At 39.2% G+C, this 18,929-nt stretch overlaps 1 protein-coding gene across 2 annotated transcripts; it reads left to right on the plus strand.

The window, feature by feature from the left end:
• Positions 1-367: 367 nt before the first annotated feature.
• On the plus strand, positions 368-15,447 carry malt1 (MALT paracaspase 1). 2 transcript variants are annotated; one of them, XM_035907260.2, is made up of 17 exons: positions 368-973; positions 1,971-2,137; positions 2,481-2,602; positions 4,117-4,264; positions 6,871-7,049; positions 7,152-7,248; positions 7,348-7,395; positions 8,498-8,521; positions 8,626-8,670; positions 9,602-9,805; positions 10,121-10,298; positions 11,319-11,390; positions 11,469-11,596; positions 12,015-12,164; positions 12,899-13,056; positions 13,184-13,309; positions 14,644-15,447. In XM_035907260.2, exons 1-17 carry the CDS (start codon positions 825-827, stop codon positions 15,133-15,135), a joined length of 2,487 nt encoding a protein of 828 aa, XP_035763153.2. In that variant the 5' UTR covers positions 368-824; the 3' UTR covers positions 15,136-15,447. The 2 variants fall into 2 exon arrangements, with proteins under 2 accessions (XP_035763153.2, XP_006790102.2); XM_006790039.2 differs by lacking the exon at positions 7,348-7,395.
• The last annotated feature ends 3,482 nt before the right edge of the window (positions 15,448-18,929 follow it).

Below are 18,929 nucleotides of genomic sequence, written 5' to 3' on the forward strand. Positions count from 1 at the left end.
CAATCTCTATAGAAAATTTCTAGCTCCTCCACTTTGAGGAGGTCACCGGCTCCCACCTGAGCGGTTGACTACAGCCAAAGAGTGCAAACTGAGCGAGATGACTTACTTCTCCTCAAGTTCCTGTGTCTGTGCCACTTGGTTTGTGATTTTAAGCCTGGGCACTCGGTGAATATATGAGGATGTTGCATGTTAAAAGAAAAGAATATATAGATTAACCTTGATAAATAAGGGTTATTTGGTATATGCTAGCTAGTATTAGCAGCGTTTACATTAAATAAACCAGTGACGTATTTAAATACACTGAACAAATACCAAATAATCGTGTTGATTTCGGGCTCAGTTAATCGTTCATTCATTGTCAAATGGCGAGTAGAGGGCAGCTACACTCTCTTTGGCAGTTGCACAGAGCTAGCTAGTAGGCTATCCTCTTTCGATTAACGCCAAACAAAATTACGAAATTACGAAATAGAAAATGAGATATCACACAGGTTACTTTTTGAGTAAGTTACTTGGTTTATCTTAATTGCATTGAATTAATGAAAGGAGGTAAACTCTGAAAACAGGCCAGAGTTCGGGTTTTTTCTTTTCGCCTCTCGCTTCACAAGCGTACATGCAGAGACTCATCTTTACGCATAAGTGGTCTTTGTTAGAAGGAAACCACAACTGAGCTGCACCACGGGGAAAAACCAAGACGACGCTGTAGGCGTGTCTGTCAATTTTATCATTTCTTTCAGGAAGTAGACATATTTTATTTCGCGTGCCATAACTTTTCTGTTGCGTGCGATAGAAACACGTTGATGGTGAGCTTTGGTTGAGGAACTGTCATGTCGGACTCTTTGGAACGGTCCACGAAGATCAACTCGTTGAAGGAGCCGGTTGTGAAGAGGCTGTGTGAAGTGCTGGACAAATCCAGCACTAAAGGATGGCGAAAACTTGGAGAAATTGTTGGCAATGATAGACGGTTTAAAGTCAGGTGGGTTAAACATTACTATTAGTACTTGTACTTAGCAAATGACCAGAAATCATTGCATGCATACACTTAACCACCGGTTTATTTATTAAAGCTAATGGAGACTAATGCGATTAACTTACACTGTTCAGTTTGGTGGTTATTGTCAATTTTATGTTGTGTCTTTATATTAAAAAATAAAGGTATAGAGTATGTAATACAGCAATGCACAATTAACCTGTATATTTTCTGGGATAAATAAATATGTAACTCCAAGTTAATAAAATCAAGAAACCTCCATTGAGAGATTAAATTGGACAAATATTTGTTTTTCATTACAGCGTCTTCCAGGTTAATGGCAGTTATTCAGTCATTATTTATATGCAGTTTTATTAACAAATAATGATGATGACTAATGTTTGCCTCTGGTTTTTTCATCCTAGCTGTTACTGTACAGCTGTAACATTATCATAGAATATCACACCTGCCTAATATCACTATTATACCGTGTGTTTGAGTATATATATTCCCGGTACAGTGCAGTCTGCTTATAAGATGAAATATGCATTATTATACCAAAACAGCAGCCAAAACTTAAAAAACAACATAGCTCAATCAAATAAGTACAAACTAAATAAGCTCAGACAAGTGTAAAATAGCACAAAAGAAGGAGTTCAGGTAAATAGAGAATCAGAAAAACTGAACAGTAAGAGATATCAGGTCTTAAATATAACCCATTAAGGAGCTTTGTAATAAGCTTCAACAAATACAAGTGTTACGGTATGACACTAACATCTATCTGTTAGATAAAGTGTTTCACTGATTGTGCACTAAGAAGTGCAGATGGTGTAAAGATTATCATTAATTTGCCTTTCTTTTAAATTTGTGTAAACTTATTCCCTTATCTTTGTCTAACAGTTTCCTATGATCCGAGTTTTTGTGTGTGAAAATGGTAAAGACGAGTTTTACTGTAATACGATTTGAAATATGAAATGCTGACAATCACCTACATCCTTTCCAGCTCGGACGACATGGAGATGTGCTCTCTGAAGGTGCTGGAGCTGGAGGGAAGCCCGAGTCTCATGCTGCTGAGGCTGATGGGAGAGCGAGGCTGCACCACAGGCCATCTGATGGACTACCTCCAAACTTTAGGCAACTCAGAGGCTCTGCAGTGCCTGAAACCGCCAGGTAGAGTAAAACCACATCGATGCTGCTATGTTGTCAATCATGCAGGTTAATCTTCACTTTCTGCATTCTATTTATTTTTCATCTGAAGCTCACAGTTCATTTTGCTGTTTGGATGAAACTTATAGGTCATTGTCAGTGCAGTTTTAAGTCAGTGCAGCAGTAAGCAGGGTTCATATAATTTAGGTTTAAAGAGGGAATGTTTTATTACGCTATTACCACTCATCTGTACTATTGCTAGCTTGGAAAGTAAAGTTAAACTTTAAAAAGAAGCACAAAAGGTTCTGCTGTATACAGTCCATCTAAATCAGTGTAAATTCACAGTAATTATCCTGTACATGTGTAGCCCTCCAGATCCTCATTCAGCCCCAGTCTGTATCCATTATATGTGGCCACAATCTGCGGCTTAGCTGCCATGCTGTGGGCAAGTCTCCAGTACAGTACCAGTGGTTCAAATCTAAGGAAGAGGTGAGTTCCTCTGACGCACACACACACACACACACACACACACACACACACACACACACACACACACACACACACACACACACACAGACACACACACACACACTGAATTTTTTCTGACTTTATATTTAAGTACTTGCGTTAAAACCTCTTTAGCTTTTTTCACACATTCACTGCAGCCATAACTTTACTAACTTTACTAGAAATGACACAACTGAAATGCATGTGAGATCAAAAATGTCCAACATGGTCTGATCAAACATTAAATGGTATTTAAACTGACAACTTCCTAGTACAAAGTCCACCTGCATGATCCGGTAAATTCACCACTAGTGAGTCCTGCTGTTGCATTCGTTTCTCAGTCAGGACTTTCCCATAAAACAGAGTATTTCCAATAGTGAGAATACATGATTACCCTATCATCGGTGCAGTAAATAGCACTGTTGTTTCATCATAGTTAATGGGTGATCCTAAATAAGTGGTTAAGAAACTTACCTGAATCTCTTCCTATAGCACAGTGATGTTTTTTAGTGAGCTGAGCAATTCATAAAGGTGCACAGTTGCAATCGTCTGCATGTGTCAGCGTCAGCATGCATTCAGTCTTGTGACGCCATGCTGAAAGTGTTACTCATTCTGACTTGCTAGATGTAACTTTGTGTGTGACGTGGGTGCTCAATCATAGAAAAAGACACATTCAGATGCTGTCGTATTATTAGGAGGAAGGAGCTCATGTCTGAGTTTCTACCCAAAGCTTTGATCTTTTCTAATGAGTTTGTGTTTTGGTTTTAGTTTATTTTCACTTAGTTTACAGAGTGGTTTTGCTCATTGTGTTGTGTAGTTAATGTTTAAATTTCATTAGTGTCAGTGTTGTTTGTGTGTTTTTAATGATTATAAGGAGGCTGTTTGTCAGCCTCTTCTGCCTGATTTCCCTAAATTAACTAACAGACTAAAACTAAGGACATTAGTTTTATAAATACACAATTTTTTTTTCAAGACACTAAATGTAATTTTAGGTAACTGCAAGGTTATTTTAAAAAAGATTTTTCCCCAAACTGTTAACTTTGCCTCACGGTCTCTGAAATGCATTTCCTTAAGCAGTACTTCCTGGCAAAAGTCTTTAAGGAAGTCAGGATTTTAAGCAGTGAGTCACAAACTTGAGCTGAAGTACAAAATTAACAAGTTTGGGCTTGAAGTGATCTCAAACAGCACCTTTTTCAAATAGAAACAGTGCTCCTTATGTCCTGCTTGCTTCTGATCTTGTGATGTAAAAGACTTTATCATCCCTTTTTGGATTTCAGCGACTCATAAAGATCATTGACAGTAGAAGATCAAAGAAAGACAAAGCTCACAGGCCCAAGTTGAGAAAAATGTATATACCTTCCAGTCTATTATGTCCATAATGTTTCCATCATGCAGAGTTTTCAGGCATTAGATAAAATTACTGTGGTGTTAAAATTGTCTCACTTCTGAGGTGGGAACAACTTTGTAAACTAATAAATGTGGTTTTCAAACTTCAGGTTCCAAACAGCTTCTCCCCAGACTTGGTAATAAGTCCAGTCCAGATGAAGGACGCTGGTTTTTACATCTGCAGAGTCAACTGTGGAGATGCCTTTGAGTTCAGCCACTGGGCTCAGGTGGATGTCCTGAATGTCACCTTGTGTTACGGTAAGATTGCGCAGGTTTATATTCAGTAGATCTGTCCAAAAATCATATTCAGTTAAGGTGATGTTTGATGTTACAGCTCTGATTGTTGATATTTAACATCTCTGGGCTTTAGGAGTTGAATTACATCACTGTCTATATGCTGTCCGCTGTGTGCATTGAAGAAATTAAGTTATCAGGTCAGGATTCACCTCATGAGCCATGACAAAAACTGAAAGAGACACAGTTTAAATTAAAAGTATTAACTGAAAAGAGGTTATGAGGTCAGTGTTGTCAGCATCTCAGCAGGTGGAGTTAAAATTAGGGGTGGGGGAAAAAATTGATACTGTGTAGTATCGTGATATTTTGTTTGCTAATAATATATCGATACAGGGACAGCAGAAATCGATATTTTGTTACAAACAATGTTTTTGTAGACTGGAACATGCTCTGACTTCAGAGCCTGTTGATCCTTTTTCTGAGCAAGAATCCTGACATTCCTTCACTGTCCAAATGTGTTTAACTTTTTTCTTGGCAGCAATAAACATGACACTTTACTTATTTTAATTTAAGACATGTTTTATTTTAATTAAGTTTAAAACTTTTTTATTTAATGTAAAATTATATTTTGTTTTAATTTACTTAATTTGCTGAATTCTTCAGTTTCTGAACGGGCTGCATAGTTTTCATAAATTGCATAGTTCAGAATAGCTATAATTGTACCAGATGGTTGCGTTCAGTTAAGTTGGACTAGACTGTAATACAAACCATTCAGTTTGTCAACAATAAAACTGACTGAAATGAGAGAAAGACTGAGTGTGAGACTTTGATATTAGATAAAATGAATATTGATAAAGTTTACCTTTATGTACAGAATGGGAATATCTCAAAATATTTTTAAAAATTGCAATAATATCGTATCGTGCGTTAAGTATTGTGATAATATCGTATCGTGAGTTGTATGGTGATTCCCACCTCTAGTTAAAATGGTGAGTGTAAGAGCGGGGATTGGGAACTCAAGGGCCGGTGTCCTGCAGGTTTTAAAAGTCATCCTGGGTCACCACATCTGAATCAAATAATTAGTTCATTACCAGGACTGTGGAGAACTTCGAGACATGTTGAGGAGGTAATGTAGCCATTTAAATCAGCTGTGTTGGATCAAGGACACATCTAAAACCTGTAGGACACTTGAGGCCTGGAGTTCCCCCACGCCTGGTGTAAGGTGTTGTACTATGCAAAACTATATTAAAAGGTTGACGCAGGCAAAACAAGTAACACGATGCTGGGTAGATAAGAGAGAGAGACATAGAGAGAGAGAGGGATACAGCTCAAATGCTGGAAACTGACCAAGTGCTCCCATTTGCATTGATTGACTCCGCCTACCAAAAAATCTCCAAAAACACATCAACTCTGGCCAAGACAGGAGGGCTGTCATGAGTTCTTACTGTTAGAGAAAGGGCCTTTTTTGTAGAGCCGTTGGCAATCTTATCTCCAGTTAAAGCTAAAACATTGAAGTTTCTTTAGCAGCGTTTGTGAATGGCTTTAGCGTGATGCAGAAGTGATTTTGTAATTTCTGTGGTTAATTGCTGTGGTTATTAGCACAATAACGCTAAATATTAATTCTGCACTACAGCTGGTCAGCCAAGAATCTCAAGAATCTAGCGTGCGTGCGAATTAGCGCGGTATTAAATACTGCACTCTTGTTACATCACAATTGTTACAGATTAGTTATAAGACCAAAAGTTCTGTCTATTCAATGCAAAGCAGCAGTGATTAACAGTTTGTTGTTATATTGTTTGGATAGCACGCGAAGTATTTCATAATCCAGAGCCACGCCTGCTGGTACACATCTTGAATGTGTGGTACTAGAGAAGAAGTTTAAGTGTGGAATTTAAATCCTCAAAAAAGGACCAGTGACTGTGATCGTTCTGACCTAATGCCTTGCAGTGTGCGCTAACTATATACTGTGCACGTAGCTAGCACACTTGCAATATTTAATACATATGCTCTTCAGATGTTTGTCTTTTATGAGTTTTTGTTTTACTTCCTTCCAGCTACCCTGTGCTCCTGTGCTTGGAATATGAAAATAACATGGATGCTGTGAAGATGTGGCCTTATTGCTCAAAGCTAATAAATAGCACACTACAAGCTTTTGTCACTGTAAAATAGCTTTGCCTGATTTGGTTGACTGTTAATAAAAATAACTTTCCCAGCTAACCTATATCGCTCTATGAGGACAACAACCAACAGTTACAACCTAATATTGTACTAGTAATTAAATAACATAAAAAACGGTATGCAAAATCTTGCAATTTACACAATTAATCAGAAGTTTCTTTGTTGGTGTTGTGTACAAAGGTTTTCTCCAGTATTCCAACCTTTTATTCTGACTTTATGTAGATTTTCTCCATTGAAAACAAATTATTCATCACTGAGATATTGTTAGTGTTTGAAGCTCACTGACCTCAGTTTCCTGCTCTTTGTCTAAACAGGACTTGTTTATTTTTGCGGGACCTGAAAATCTGTCACTTTTTCCAGCGATGAGAACAGCTGAAATGGGAATCCTTTAACGGATGAAGAATACGTTATGCAGTGCTGTGTGTAATTGTCTTCTTTCCTCACATCACCAGGGCAGAGTTATCACTCTTTAGATGGTCGACTAAAGGTGGTGATCCAGCCTCAGTCCCAGCGGCTACATGTTGGGGAAGATTTGCAGCTGGAATGTGGAGCCGTGGGACGGCCGATTCCGCGATACCAGTGGCACAGAAATGGAGTCCCAATTCCGAATTCTACAAAGAGGAAACTCTTGGTGAGAGGATATGGGAAGAAATGTTTTTCTCTTATTGCTTGTGTGTGTGTGTGTGATTTGAGACATTAAAACTGTTGTGGCATAACTGTGTGTATATTTCAGATTCCTCACGTGATGCAGGAACAACAAGGCAGGTATCGCTGTGAGATCAGCAGCAGCTCTGAGAGAATGTGGACCAATGAAGTTGATGTTGTGATAGGTATGTCACACTTGAGGACATTTTGTTTAAAATTACTATTGAACCAGTTTCATTGTCATTATATTTGAGCGATTATTTGCCTCTGTTCTTAACTGAAAGCACCAAGGATATCAGTCCAGATTTCAGGGGCAATGGAGTGCTCTGAAGGTAGAGTTGAAGGCACTGGTGCATGGTGTTTTAAATTGGGTAACAGTTAGCAGGTGTTAGCTGCATGCGAATGGAAATCACAACTTCATTCAAATTGCATGTGGATCGTGGTCTTGGATTATTCTCACTAATCAGCACAAAACTCACATGCATGCTTTCTGATTGTACTAAAATCAATCCTTCCTGTCATCTTTAATGCATTTCATATTTATCTGTGGTACTTACTGAAGTGATCCAATTCAACCACTCATCGTGTTTCTCTGTCTGTGTGACAGAGCTCGATTGCTGTATGGGAAAAAATTTCTGCAGCACTAAGTTGTGGTTGCGTGTCCATTACGTGTGATGATGACTGTTGCAGTCCCACACTCAGCATCCTTTGACTGCTACAAATACTCACAAAGAAACATTTAGACCACCAAATAGTTTCTGTGTGTCATTCTGTTGTTTTTTCAATTATTGTGGTTTTTGTGGCTCTGTGGGTCATGCTAATTTTGTACTCTCTACTTCAGTTGTAGAGATTGAGGGGAGCTAGGAGTGACACGACACAGTGTTTGCTACTGCGGAAAAAAAAAACCTACGCGCTTCCAGCATCATTTAAAAAGTGTTTACTCATTTAAACAAGTTGTTTTTCTGGCCAGCTTGGAAGTAAAAAAAAAAGAAATCTGTGCAAAAATGACTTTCTGAAACACATCATTTAAATCCAGTGGTGTAGTATCCCACTGTGGACCACTATGAGAACAGTTGCAAGCCATTTTAAGTTGAATGCTCAGTCACATTTATTTGAGCTGAATCAGATGCAACAGGGGAAAATATTACTTAAATACTGAAACAATAAATGCTTTTTGCTCACTGTTTCATGCATCTGTTTGCTTCCCCTGAATCTCTGTAGAGTCTGTAAATGAAATGTAGACAAAGAGCAGACTGATCATGTGTCCTTGTGCACAAAGAGACGTTAGCAGATTATCTCAGTGTTGGTTTTGGTCTTTTCTTTCTTATTAATTCTGAATATTATTATTCTTACTTTTAAAGTTTCACCCTTTCCTTTAACTAATCAGTTTTGTACGCTAAACTTGAGTGATAATGATATTTTTTTTTTCCCTAGATGACATTTACGCCATTGGAGAAGGTAAGAGGAACCACACGCAGCAAGCATATACATCAAATATTTCTCTTAAACAGCACTTCCTATGTTATGCTTGGCTTTGTGTTTACTTTCTTGTTGTTTTTTAGGTTCCAATGAATTCTTCCTAAACAATATTCCTGAACAACTTTATGGTGAGTGTCTTTATGCAGGACTGATGGCTGGTGCACAGTTCCTCTACTTTGCATGTGCGATACTACTGAGATCAGTTTCAGTCTCAGTACTTACGCCAACACAAAGATGTGAAACCTTCTTGTAGCACAGTGTTAGCAGTCATGCACAAGGACAAAATAACACTTTGCAGCATCATGCACTAAACACCAGAGAATAACACCCACTAAAAAAAGCTACTCACCAAAAAAGGAAAAGCTTCACAAAAGGCTGGCGTGTTTTATGACATCAGCGTGATAATAATGTCACTGTTGTATGAAACACTTCCTTCCTTCCTCCCTCCATTTCTTGGTTATTATGATTCTTATCATCTCTACCTCAGGTTCTAGTTTGTGCAAACAATGAACCGCAAATGCTGTGAATGTATGTAAATTTTGCGTTTTTTCTGATGGATGTTTTTCTTGCTCTAACATGTACTGTGCAGCCATGCAAAAAAATAGGAACTGGAATTGGAAATCATTGTTTATTGTAGTCTAACTGAACAAACGATCCTGTGCAAAACAGTACCAGCAGATTTACTCAAATAAAGGACAGGAAAAAAAACATGGACTTTGTTGTCATTTACATGATATTAATAGTAAGCAAAGCAGATGAGTCGCATGTGGGGAAAAAGGAAAGCCCCTGCGTTATCACACCTTTAAACCGATACTACTTAACGTCATGTTCCAGTGAACTTTGCCTTTGTTCTGATGTTCGCTACACACCTGTAAGGTTTCATAACTGGATTTTGCACCGTTGTCACACATGTCATTTTATTTTGCAGCGCTTCCGCCTTCAGTTATTTTCTGTTTCCACTTCACTTTCCAGTTCTGAAACCATGTATGTCATTGATTTTTGGATGGTATTCCTTTTATTACATTCATCATTTTCTCCCTTTCTTGTGTTTGATCCCAGCAACTGACAAAGTGGCCCTGCTCATCGGCAACCTGTCTTACCAGAACCACCCGCAGCTTAAAGCGCCAATGGTGGATGTTTATGATCTCACTAACCTCCTGCGGCAGCTAAACTTCAAGGTGGTTTCGCTACTAGACCTCACAGAGTCAGAGATGAGAAATGCTGTAGATGAGTTTCTACTGCTGCTTCACAAAGGAGTCTATGGTACGTTTACATTTGACTTACCTCTGAGTGGTTTTGGTCATTGTTTCAGCCCAGAAGGTGACAGAAATATAAGGATCCCAAAACACAGCATGAAAGAGAAACACTACCATTTTAATCCTTCTAATCTATAAACAATATTTAGATAAAATAAGAAAATATAAATAAATGCATAGCATTTTCAAGATTATTTATAACTTAACAAATGTTATTCTAATTAAATAAACATTAAATAACAACAGTAAAAAAAAAAAGCTGTATTCAACCAGATCTTGTATCTCTCAGCTGCCTGACTGAAATGCCGACTTTCCTCTTTAGGTCTGCTGTACTATGCTGGTCACGGATATGAAAACTATGGAAACAGTTTCATGGTGCCAGTAGATGCTCCAAATCCGTACCGCTCAGCCAACTGTTTGTGTGTGCAGAGCATCCTTAAACTGATGCAGGAAAAGGAGACGGACCTCAATGTTTTTCTGCTGGACATGTGCAGGAAGAGGTGAGTGCTAGAGTCATTCAGAAAAAATCAAGAGAACACAGATCATCACTGTATAACACACAGTCAGTTAAACCTCCGGGGTATCCGTCTGTCCTGCTACAAAGCAGGAAACATTGTGAACCCATTTCAGCAGCGTTGGTTCAAATAAAAGTGATACCAGTGGCACTGAGCAGGTAACAAGAAGACATCGCCCCCAAAAGGAAAGGTTGCACAAGTGGCCATTACTGACCACTGCTATAAGTGCATTGAGGCAACAGTTTTGGTGCTATATAAATAAAACTGAATTGAATTGCTCTCTCCTTGTCCCTCCTGACTGATTTTCTCTAGATTTGGTGTTTGTTAGTGGCATTGTCACTGCTCATACCATGAGATGGTATCCACAGCCCATTCAGGGTGCACAGGTAGTCCACCTTCTCCAGGATGGCACATCTGTATGTGTCATCACAAGAAGGTTTGCTGTGTCTCCCGACACAGTCTCAAGATTGTGAAGGGTGTAGCAGAAGATTCACACCGAGCACATGTGACAAAGTATCTGGAGACACCTTGGTGAACAATATGCCTGTAACATCATCCAACATGACTTGTTTGTATTGGGTCAGTGTTGGTCTGGGGAGGCATATCCTTTGAAGATCACACAGACCTAAACGTGCTAGCCAGCACTACACTGATTGCTGTTCGGTATGGGGATAAAAGACCATGTGTCAAATTAAGCTCTCGATGTCCTGATCCAGGTCTGCAAGAAGATCAAACAGGGTGTAATCCGGCATCTCATCATGAGCATGTTTAGATTTTGAGTTCAGCGCTCAAATATGTTTTCCATTGACTTACATGATTTTATTTGAAAGATTTTCGACTTCAGTACGTCGACCTTCAAGACCCAATGTCTGCTTTGAGAGTTCCTCTAATTTTCTTTGAGCACTGCATATATTCTGTTTTCTTTAAGAAAGGGACAATTAGGAAACTATTGTCTCTCTAGCTTAAAGTTTAGAAAGTATCAAAATTTTACATATTTATTTTCAGGAATATTCACGATGACAGCACTCCAAATGTCGTCCTGAGGGTTACTGCCAACATTGTCTTTGGATATGCTACGTAAGTCCATAAATTAACTTCATACATGGTTTTGCTTTCCCAGATATGAAGTGTTGAATTCTTTGTTTGGCTCTTCAGGTGCCAAGATGCAGAGGCCTTTGAGCTGAGCTCCACCGGCTTCACTAACGGTGTGTTTGTCAAGTTTCTGAAGAAGCGTCTGCTGGATGACGAGAAGATCACTGTGGTGCTGGACAGAGTCGCCGAGGGTAAGAAACAACACAAAAATACAACATATGCTAACATCAGAGACAATGTAGGAAGCACTTAGTTAAAAGATGATCAGCAGAGCATTTTGAATCCTTTGGCAAAATTAAAATTAAATTGCATTTCAGTTACTGTGTTTCCTGCAGGATGTGTTTCAGCAGTCAGTTTAATGAGAAGAATAAAACAATTTAATTAAACATATTCTGCTTTCCATTATTCTTCCATGCTTGTTGGCTAATGGAGTTTCCTTCAAGGACCCACATGTTTATGATCCATTAGCTTTTGTTAAATTAAAAATTCAATGCCTCTCAACTCCCAATGCAATGTTTTTAATCTGAGTGTGTTTCAGGTCATGTAAGGATGTTTTGGCTTTTTGTGTTATAATAACTGCAGACTGTCTGATTTATGTTTTGTGCACAGATATGGGCCAGTTTGACGCTACAAAGGGGAAGCAGGCTCTGGAGATCCGCAGCAGTCTGTCGGAGAGGAGAGCGCTGACGGATCCTATTTTGCCCGGAGACAGCGCTGATCTCGCTCATGCCCACAGCCGACAGTGGGCAAAAGCTCACGGTGAGTTTAGTACTAGAGATTTAAAGCATTTTTTTATATGTTATCTCTGCTTGGAAAAACCCTATTTGCCTATGGCAGCTCCAAACTGGAGGCTCAGTCAGATTTTTACAAATGGTGAAAAAGTGCTCAGCTTATACTGGTAGAAACTTGGTGAAGGGGCAACAATCAGTAGAGTGAGAGATGCACCCTGTAACAGCCACGGTGCCTCTTCTAGTATTTGCCCCTACAATGGAGAAGCTATTCGCTCTTACTGTTGTAAATCTTGCTTTCACAGTGTCTGAGGGGGACCTAGTTCCTCTAAATATTGGTTCCAACCTGTTAGGTTTCTCACTTTAAATGCTGCTTTTTCTTTCGTGTCTGTTTTATTTGTGGCATTTGAGAGAGAAGCAGTGAAAGCATTCAGTATTTTACAAACTAAGACATTTTTGGTGAATGAGTGATATATATTTGACATATTGTTGTGTTAGTGATTATTTAGTTGTACTAAAAGGAGTGTAATGCATATTTAGCATTTTTCTTTCAATTCTTTTAGTCACAAGGGCAATGTAAAAACAAAAAACTATTCACACACACATGATTTATAATAATAAAGCTGTTATTATTAATCTTTGGGACATGAGAGTCAACGTTTTTCAGTTTTCATTTTAAGTAAATGGTTACAGGTGGAATTTCAGTCAAATGTATGCAAACTTAAATGTATGTGAGTCTAAATTCGTTTCTCTATTTTACTGCAGAACTTCCTGAGAGTATGTGTCTCAACTTTGACTGCGGCGCTCAGATTAAGTTGGGCTTCGCTGCGGAGTTCTCCAATGTGCTCGTGATTTACACTCACATCGTTAAGAAACCTACAGACATGTCCTTCTGTCAAGCACACGTCACTGACTTCTCACAGGTATGCTGTCATGAATCTGAAAGCAGAATATACATTTGTATCTGTCTATCACTAAGCAGTGAAGGAAAAGTTACACCATAAGTGTCTGTAAATATGCAACTTTTTCTGTTTGTGAAAACTCCCTTAGGACCTTGATGTGGATCCTAAATTGATGAATAGAGAAACTCCAGAGGAGACAGGGATCTACCTCCTGTCCAGCAGTCTGCCGCAGCACTGTCTCTACACCAGACTCAGCTCACTGCAGAAGCTTAGGGTAAGAATTATAAATATTTACAGTATATTGTTTAGTGTGCTAGATTTCGGAGCTGGACCTAACTGGAGGAAATATAGAGTGCTGGATCCAGCTAACATCATGGTTAATGTGAGGTCTGAGACTGGTGAGCTGATCGGAGCGTAGTGGGATGTGTTTCATGGAGTTTTAACTACACTCGCACTTCCCTGGCCACAGTGTGAATGTAACTGGCTTTTTTCTGGTTGATGGAGAAGTTGATCTGAGGAGTAGGAATAGATGTGGAGATATTACACAAAGGGTGGAGAAATCCCAAATGTGTGTCATTCATGTTTCTTGCTGAGGGAATTATATCCTTTCAATCCTGTTGCTGTTTGAATTCAGCTTGAATTTAGTTTGAATGAGTACACATTTGCTATTCTTTCCATCTGAGGTCATCCAAATGAATAACTGTGATGAATGTTTATGGAAAATTAATGATTACTCCTGGCCACCTTATGCACCACTTAATGGACAGGCAGAGAAGCTTTGTATAAGATCTGTAACATCTGCTCCGCTGCTACATCGACATCTGCAGATAATCTTTACTCTTCAACTATAAAAGGTGATGGTTAATGGTATATTGTCAGGGTCACAACATGTTGATGTCAGAGATCAACGAATGTGAAAATCAAATAGGATTTTCACAGGTGGATCTTCTAGGAGGCTGAGAGGCATTATTAAATGGTAAATGGCCTGTATTTGTATAGCACTTTACTAGTCCCTAAGGACCCCAAAGCGCTTTACACATTCAGTCACCCACCCATTCAGACACTGGTGATGGCAAGCTACATTGTAGCCACAGCCACCCTGGGGCGCACTGACAGAGGCGAGGCTGCCGGACACTGGCGCCACCGGGCCCTCTGACCACCACCAGTAGGCAACGGGTGAAGTGTCTTGCCAAGGACACAACGGCCGAGACTGTCCGAGCCGGGGCTCGAACCGGCAACCTTCCGATTACAAGGCAAACTCCCAGCTCTTGAGCCATGATCACCCACGAAATTATGATTTATTAAGATCTTCTCCTCTTGCTAATCCTCGCTAATCTCTGATCTAATAGATATAGTGATGTTTGCGTGTGTAAAGGAAAAGTCATTAAACTTTTCCTCTTGTATAGATAAACTATTGAATAGTTGACACATAGAAAACTTATAGGATCACTGGAAGTAGGAGGATTTACCTGGTCACCATAAAGTTTATTCACAGTTGTTAAGATGATTGATAATTCAGAAATTATTTGATGTGGTTTCATTTTGTGCTACAACAGCTTTGAGTGTTGATTAATACAACTTTTTGTGTGCTAACACCTCATGCAACAGGAGGAGCTGGTCTTCACCGTGTGCCTTCAGGGAACCTTCACTGCTATGGATGACGATCATCCGATCCACTGGACGAAAAGCGTCAACATTGGAAAGCCGCTGATAGCCCGACTGGATCTCCACCGGGCCATGCGGCGAAACAGCTGCCTGCAGACCTGCCTGATGCCCCACAGTCCATCCCACAGCCCCTGTCACAGCCCTGGACCCGAACACCGCCACCACCTCTATCACGGGTCACACCAGGCCCAGGACTACAACCGCCTCTCCCCGCAGCATCGCTATTTGGACATCGGTGAGCATCTGCAGGGCGCAGTTGGAGGCTGCGGGGATATCTACTATGAAAATCTCAGCCAGTGTCGCTATGACCCACTGTACACCTCCGGTGGGCTTTCGAGCTCACCAGGCAGGCTCAGCATTCCCATAGAGACCACAGACGACATCAACGAGCTGCAGACTGTGTTCATCAACAGTCTGCAGCTACAGCCACAGTGAGACAGAAGAGAAGCTTTAAATGTCTGTAGTTCTGAATCTATATTACTGCTGCTCTTGTTGTTACATATTTCAAATGTATATTTTATACATCGACTGTTTCAGAAAATGTTATGCTGACCTTTGTAAATCTGTTTCGAGAACTGAAAACATGTATTTGAGTAAACTGACTAATAGGTCCTCATGTAACAGTATTTCAGAGACTTAAAAATAGAGCTGAAACTATTTTTCTTAGCCAGATGCATTTAAACTACAAACTAGGTGGGCATTAAAATAAAAACGGTACATGGTATGCATTTTATCAAATAAACCTGAGAAAAAGAGGTGGTTTACATCCATGTTTGTATTCCTGTATTTATAATTATTACTTATACATTTGTGACTTGGCAGCTTTTTTATTATTATATATGAAGGTTAAGGGTGGTGCAGTGGTTAGCACTGTTGCCTCACAGCAAAAGTCTTGGGTCTTGGGTTTGAATCCACCAGCTGGATGAGGAGTTTGTGTGTATTTTTATGTTCTCTCTGCTTTCACTGTGTAAATATATGAATGGGTTAACTGGTGATTTTGAATTGGCTGTAGGTGTGAATGTGAGTGTGAATGGTTGTCTGTCTATCTGGGTCAGCCCTGCAACAGACAGGTGTCCTGCTCAGTGTGTACGCCCTCTTTTACCCCTGCGGCAGCTACGATAGACACCACGGGACAAAAATGGATGGAAATATACCGGCTTATCTTTTTTTTCTTTAAAAAAACAAACAAAACTATTTCAGTGTTTTATGCATTTGGGCTTTAAATATTTACAAATTTCAATGAAATCATCCAAAAGTGCAAGAGCTTCTAGCTATTAGAAGTTGAGAAAAGAATTGTCTAACCTAACGTCCCATTCTTTTATAACATGTTATACACTTACACATCATTATCATCATCATCAAGCCTGTAGACTCCTGGTGGAGCATAGGGCCGCAACAACACCACGCCAACGGACTCTGTACTGGACCGTTCTCTTCAGCTGGATCCACGTCATTCTGGCGGTCTTTACTTCGCTCTCGACAGATCTTCTCCACGTCTGTTTGGGTCTCCCCACTATCCACTTACACACTATATGCATTTATATATCATTACAGCCATCAAATAACGGTACAAAAAGTATAATATTATTTTCCTCTGAATTGTAGAAATAGCATAAATTGGAAATAATCTTATAGTGATCAGCCTTTCCTTATTTTATCTTACATATATACCATTAAAGTATATGGCCCTCATTTATAACGTGCTTTACAAACCTGAACATTACGGCTAACCCTGGATTTTCCCGTTTGAATACAACTAGCCAAACAGCGAAGAGCCACTTACTGCTGAAGAGACAGAGTGAAAGTGAACAGTAAATCCTTAACATAAAACTCATTGTTGCAGTGGGAGACACCACAGATGTGATCAACTTAAACTGAATTTTAGTTTTAGTGGCCTTATTTTCCTCTGCGTTATCGATTCTGTCACTAGTTCCGGTGTTGTGCCAAAAAGTGATTGTCTGCCAAAAAGTGATTTCCGGTATTTGCCAAAAACTGATTGCTCGTATTTAAACTGCTATAAGTAACTTGTTGGGCTATAATATGTGAAACATATGTTAAATGCATCCCTCATGGATGACATAAAGTCATATTGAGCCACAAACAACATTCGTGTAACAAGATAGAAGCCGCAATCAGTTTTTGGCAGTGACTTTTATATAACCTTTATTTATGCAGTTAAAAAAATCTCATTAACATTAAAAATGTATTTTGTCAGAGTAAGCTGGCCAAGAGGACAGCAGAAATGGCAGCAAATATGACAATAGTTCTGTAAAAATATTTTAAACGAGGATAAAGGACCGGATTGGTTATAATGTAAGTACAATAACACAGAGCTGTAAAGATACTTGAAAAAACAGATAATTTTTTAATTCTATATATAACCCCTTTGTAAACGCTGTTCACCGAAGTCTATTTACCAACTTACATAAAGATATTACACATAAAAAATACACGGAAACATTGGAAATCAGTTTTTGGCAGGCAATCACTTTTTGGCACAACACCGGAACCAACCAACCACACGAGACTTTAACCCCTTAGTTATTAAACCTGGCTTCAGTTTCTGAGAGTAGGGCCCAACGGTGCAGCATTTCATGTCCCCTTTAATCATGACTTCTAATTAGTATAGATTACTTTATGTAGAGTGCAACACGTGGTTACAATCAAGTAACTTATTCTAATTTAAATCCATCCATCCATCCATTCATTCACTTCCGCATATCCTTTGCTGGTGCTGGAGCAAGCTGTCATAGGGCGAGAGGCGGGGTACACACTGGACAAGTCGCCAACAGTGCTAACCACCGTGCTAACCACCGTGCTGCTCCAAAATATTCATACTTTTGGAGTGGGAGATCGAGTTCGTAAGTAACGTTTACAAGGCGTGTGGCAGGTAGTCACTTGAGTATTGTTTTTAATTTGATTGTGTGTGTTACTGGGAAGTCATATAAGGCTGGTTTACTATAAAACTTGGAGCTGAAAATGAGCCTTAAAGTACCTTAAACATATATTAATGACTCATGTTTGTTAATTTCTACTACTGATCTCTAACAATACCCCTGAAATAAAAACAATCAAACCAAAAAAAAAAACAACCCCAAAAATTAGTTACCTATGTTTTCTCTTTGTTTTTATTGACCCCCTCAGGATGGCAGCAGAACACCTCTGCTGTCAGCCTCTGTCTCTGAACCCACTGCTCTCGAACTCACTGCCTTACATTATGAGCCCAGCTTACACCCTTCTATAGCAGGGGACTTTTTTTAGCCTCTGTCTTGTCAATGAACCATGAAACTTTCCAAAAGTGTTACACTCCAGTGCCTTTCCTGGGATTTCTGCCACTGTTCACATTATCACCCCCAAGTTGGTGTTGCTGCTTTAGGCCTTGGCCTGATGCTGAGACATCATTGACTGAGGGTTCACACAGTCTGCTGCACAGTTGATTAAATTCGCTAATTAAAAGGCAAGCTTTCCCTATTTTTATCTTTTTCTCATTCCTTGACTGTATAATGCCCTGTGTGAAATAGCGCCCTCCTGAATCTCATGTGGTAAATCAGTGGCGAAACACGGCCTAGCACTCCAGGAAGCCTGGCCCAGGCCCAGTTTGCCTCTCTTAATGAATAAAAATGAATTGTTTGACCAATCAGATCAAGCTAAAGTCACACAGTCATTTCAATTCAAACCAATCAATTCATTTTATTCACATAATAGCTACAATCAGAACATGAAAAAGGGAATTTTCCACCTACTAAACTAGATTTAAAGAAAGGATTTTTTTGTATGTCTGCTCTGCCTTTGCCAATTTTTTAGTGTTTTTAGTATATTGTGCTTAAAGAATTTGTCTTCATAATATTCTCATATATATTGTTGGAGCTGTTTACGCACAGTGAACACTGAAAGTGAACATTTCAACATGATCTGAACGCATTAGGAACAAAATTACAGCAACTGAGCTGATGTCCACAACAAGGGACAGAAGATAGAAAATAAATAAATTATAGTTTTGAACAAAAAAAAGGTACTTCAAGTTTCTTTCAACCACTAAATATCTAACCATTTCACTTCTTTTGTCTCAATTATATAATTGGTATGTGCTATTACTGAATAAAAATGAATGAGCTTGTTTCATCTATGAAGACAATGTGCAGTCTGACCAATTTCCTCTGACCTGAATGAGGAGTGCTGATGGAGCATGAGATCAGATCGGATCGATGAGTTTTGATTTCTGCTGTGAC

Source organism: Neolamprologus brichardi, chromosome 12 (assembly GCF_056152115.1).
Source record: "Neolamprologus brichardi isolate AB-2024 chromosome 12, ASM5615211v1, whole genome shotgun sequence".
Taxonomy (NCBI): domain Eukaryota; kingdom Metazoa; phylum Chordata; class Actinopteri; order Cichliformes; family Cichlidae; genus Neolamprologus; species Neolamprologus brichardi.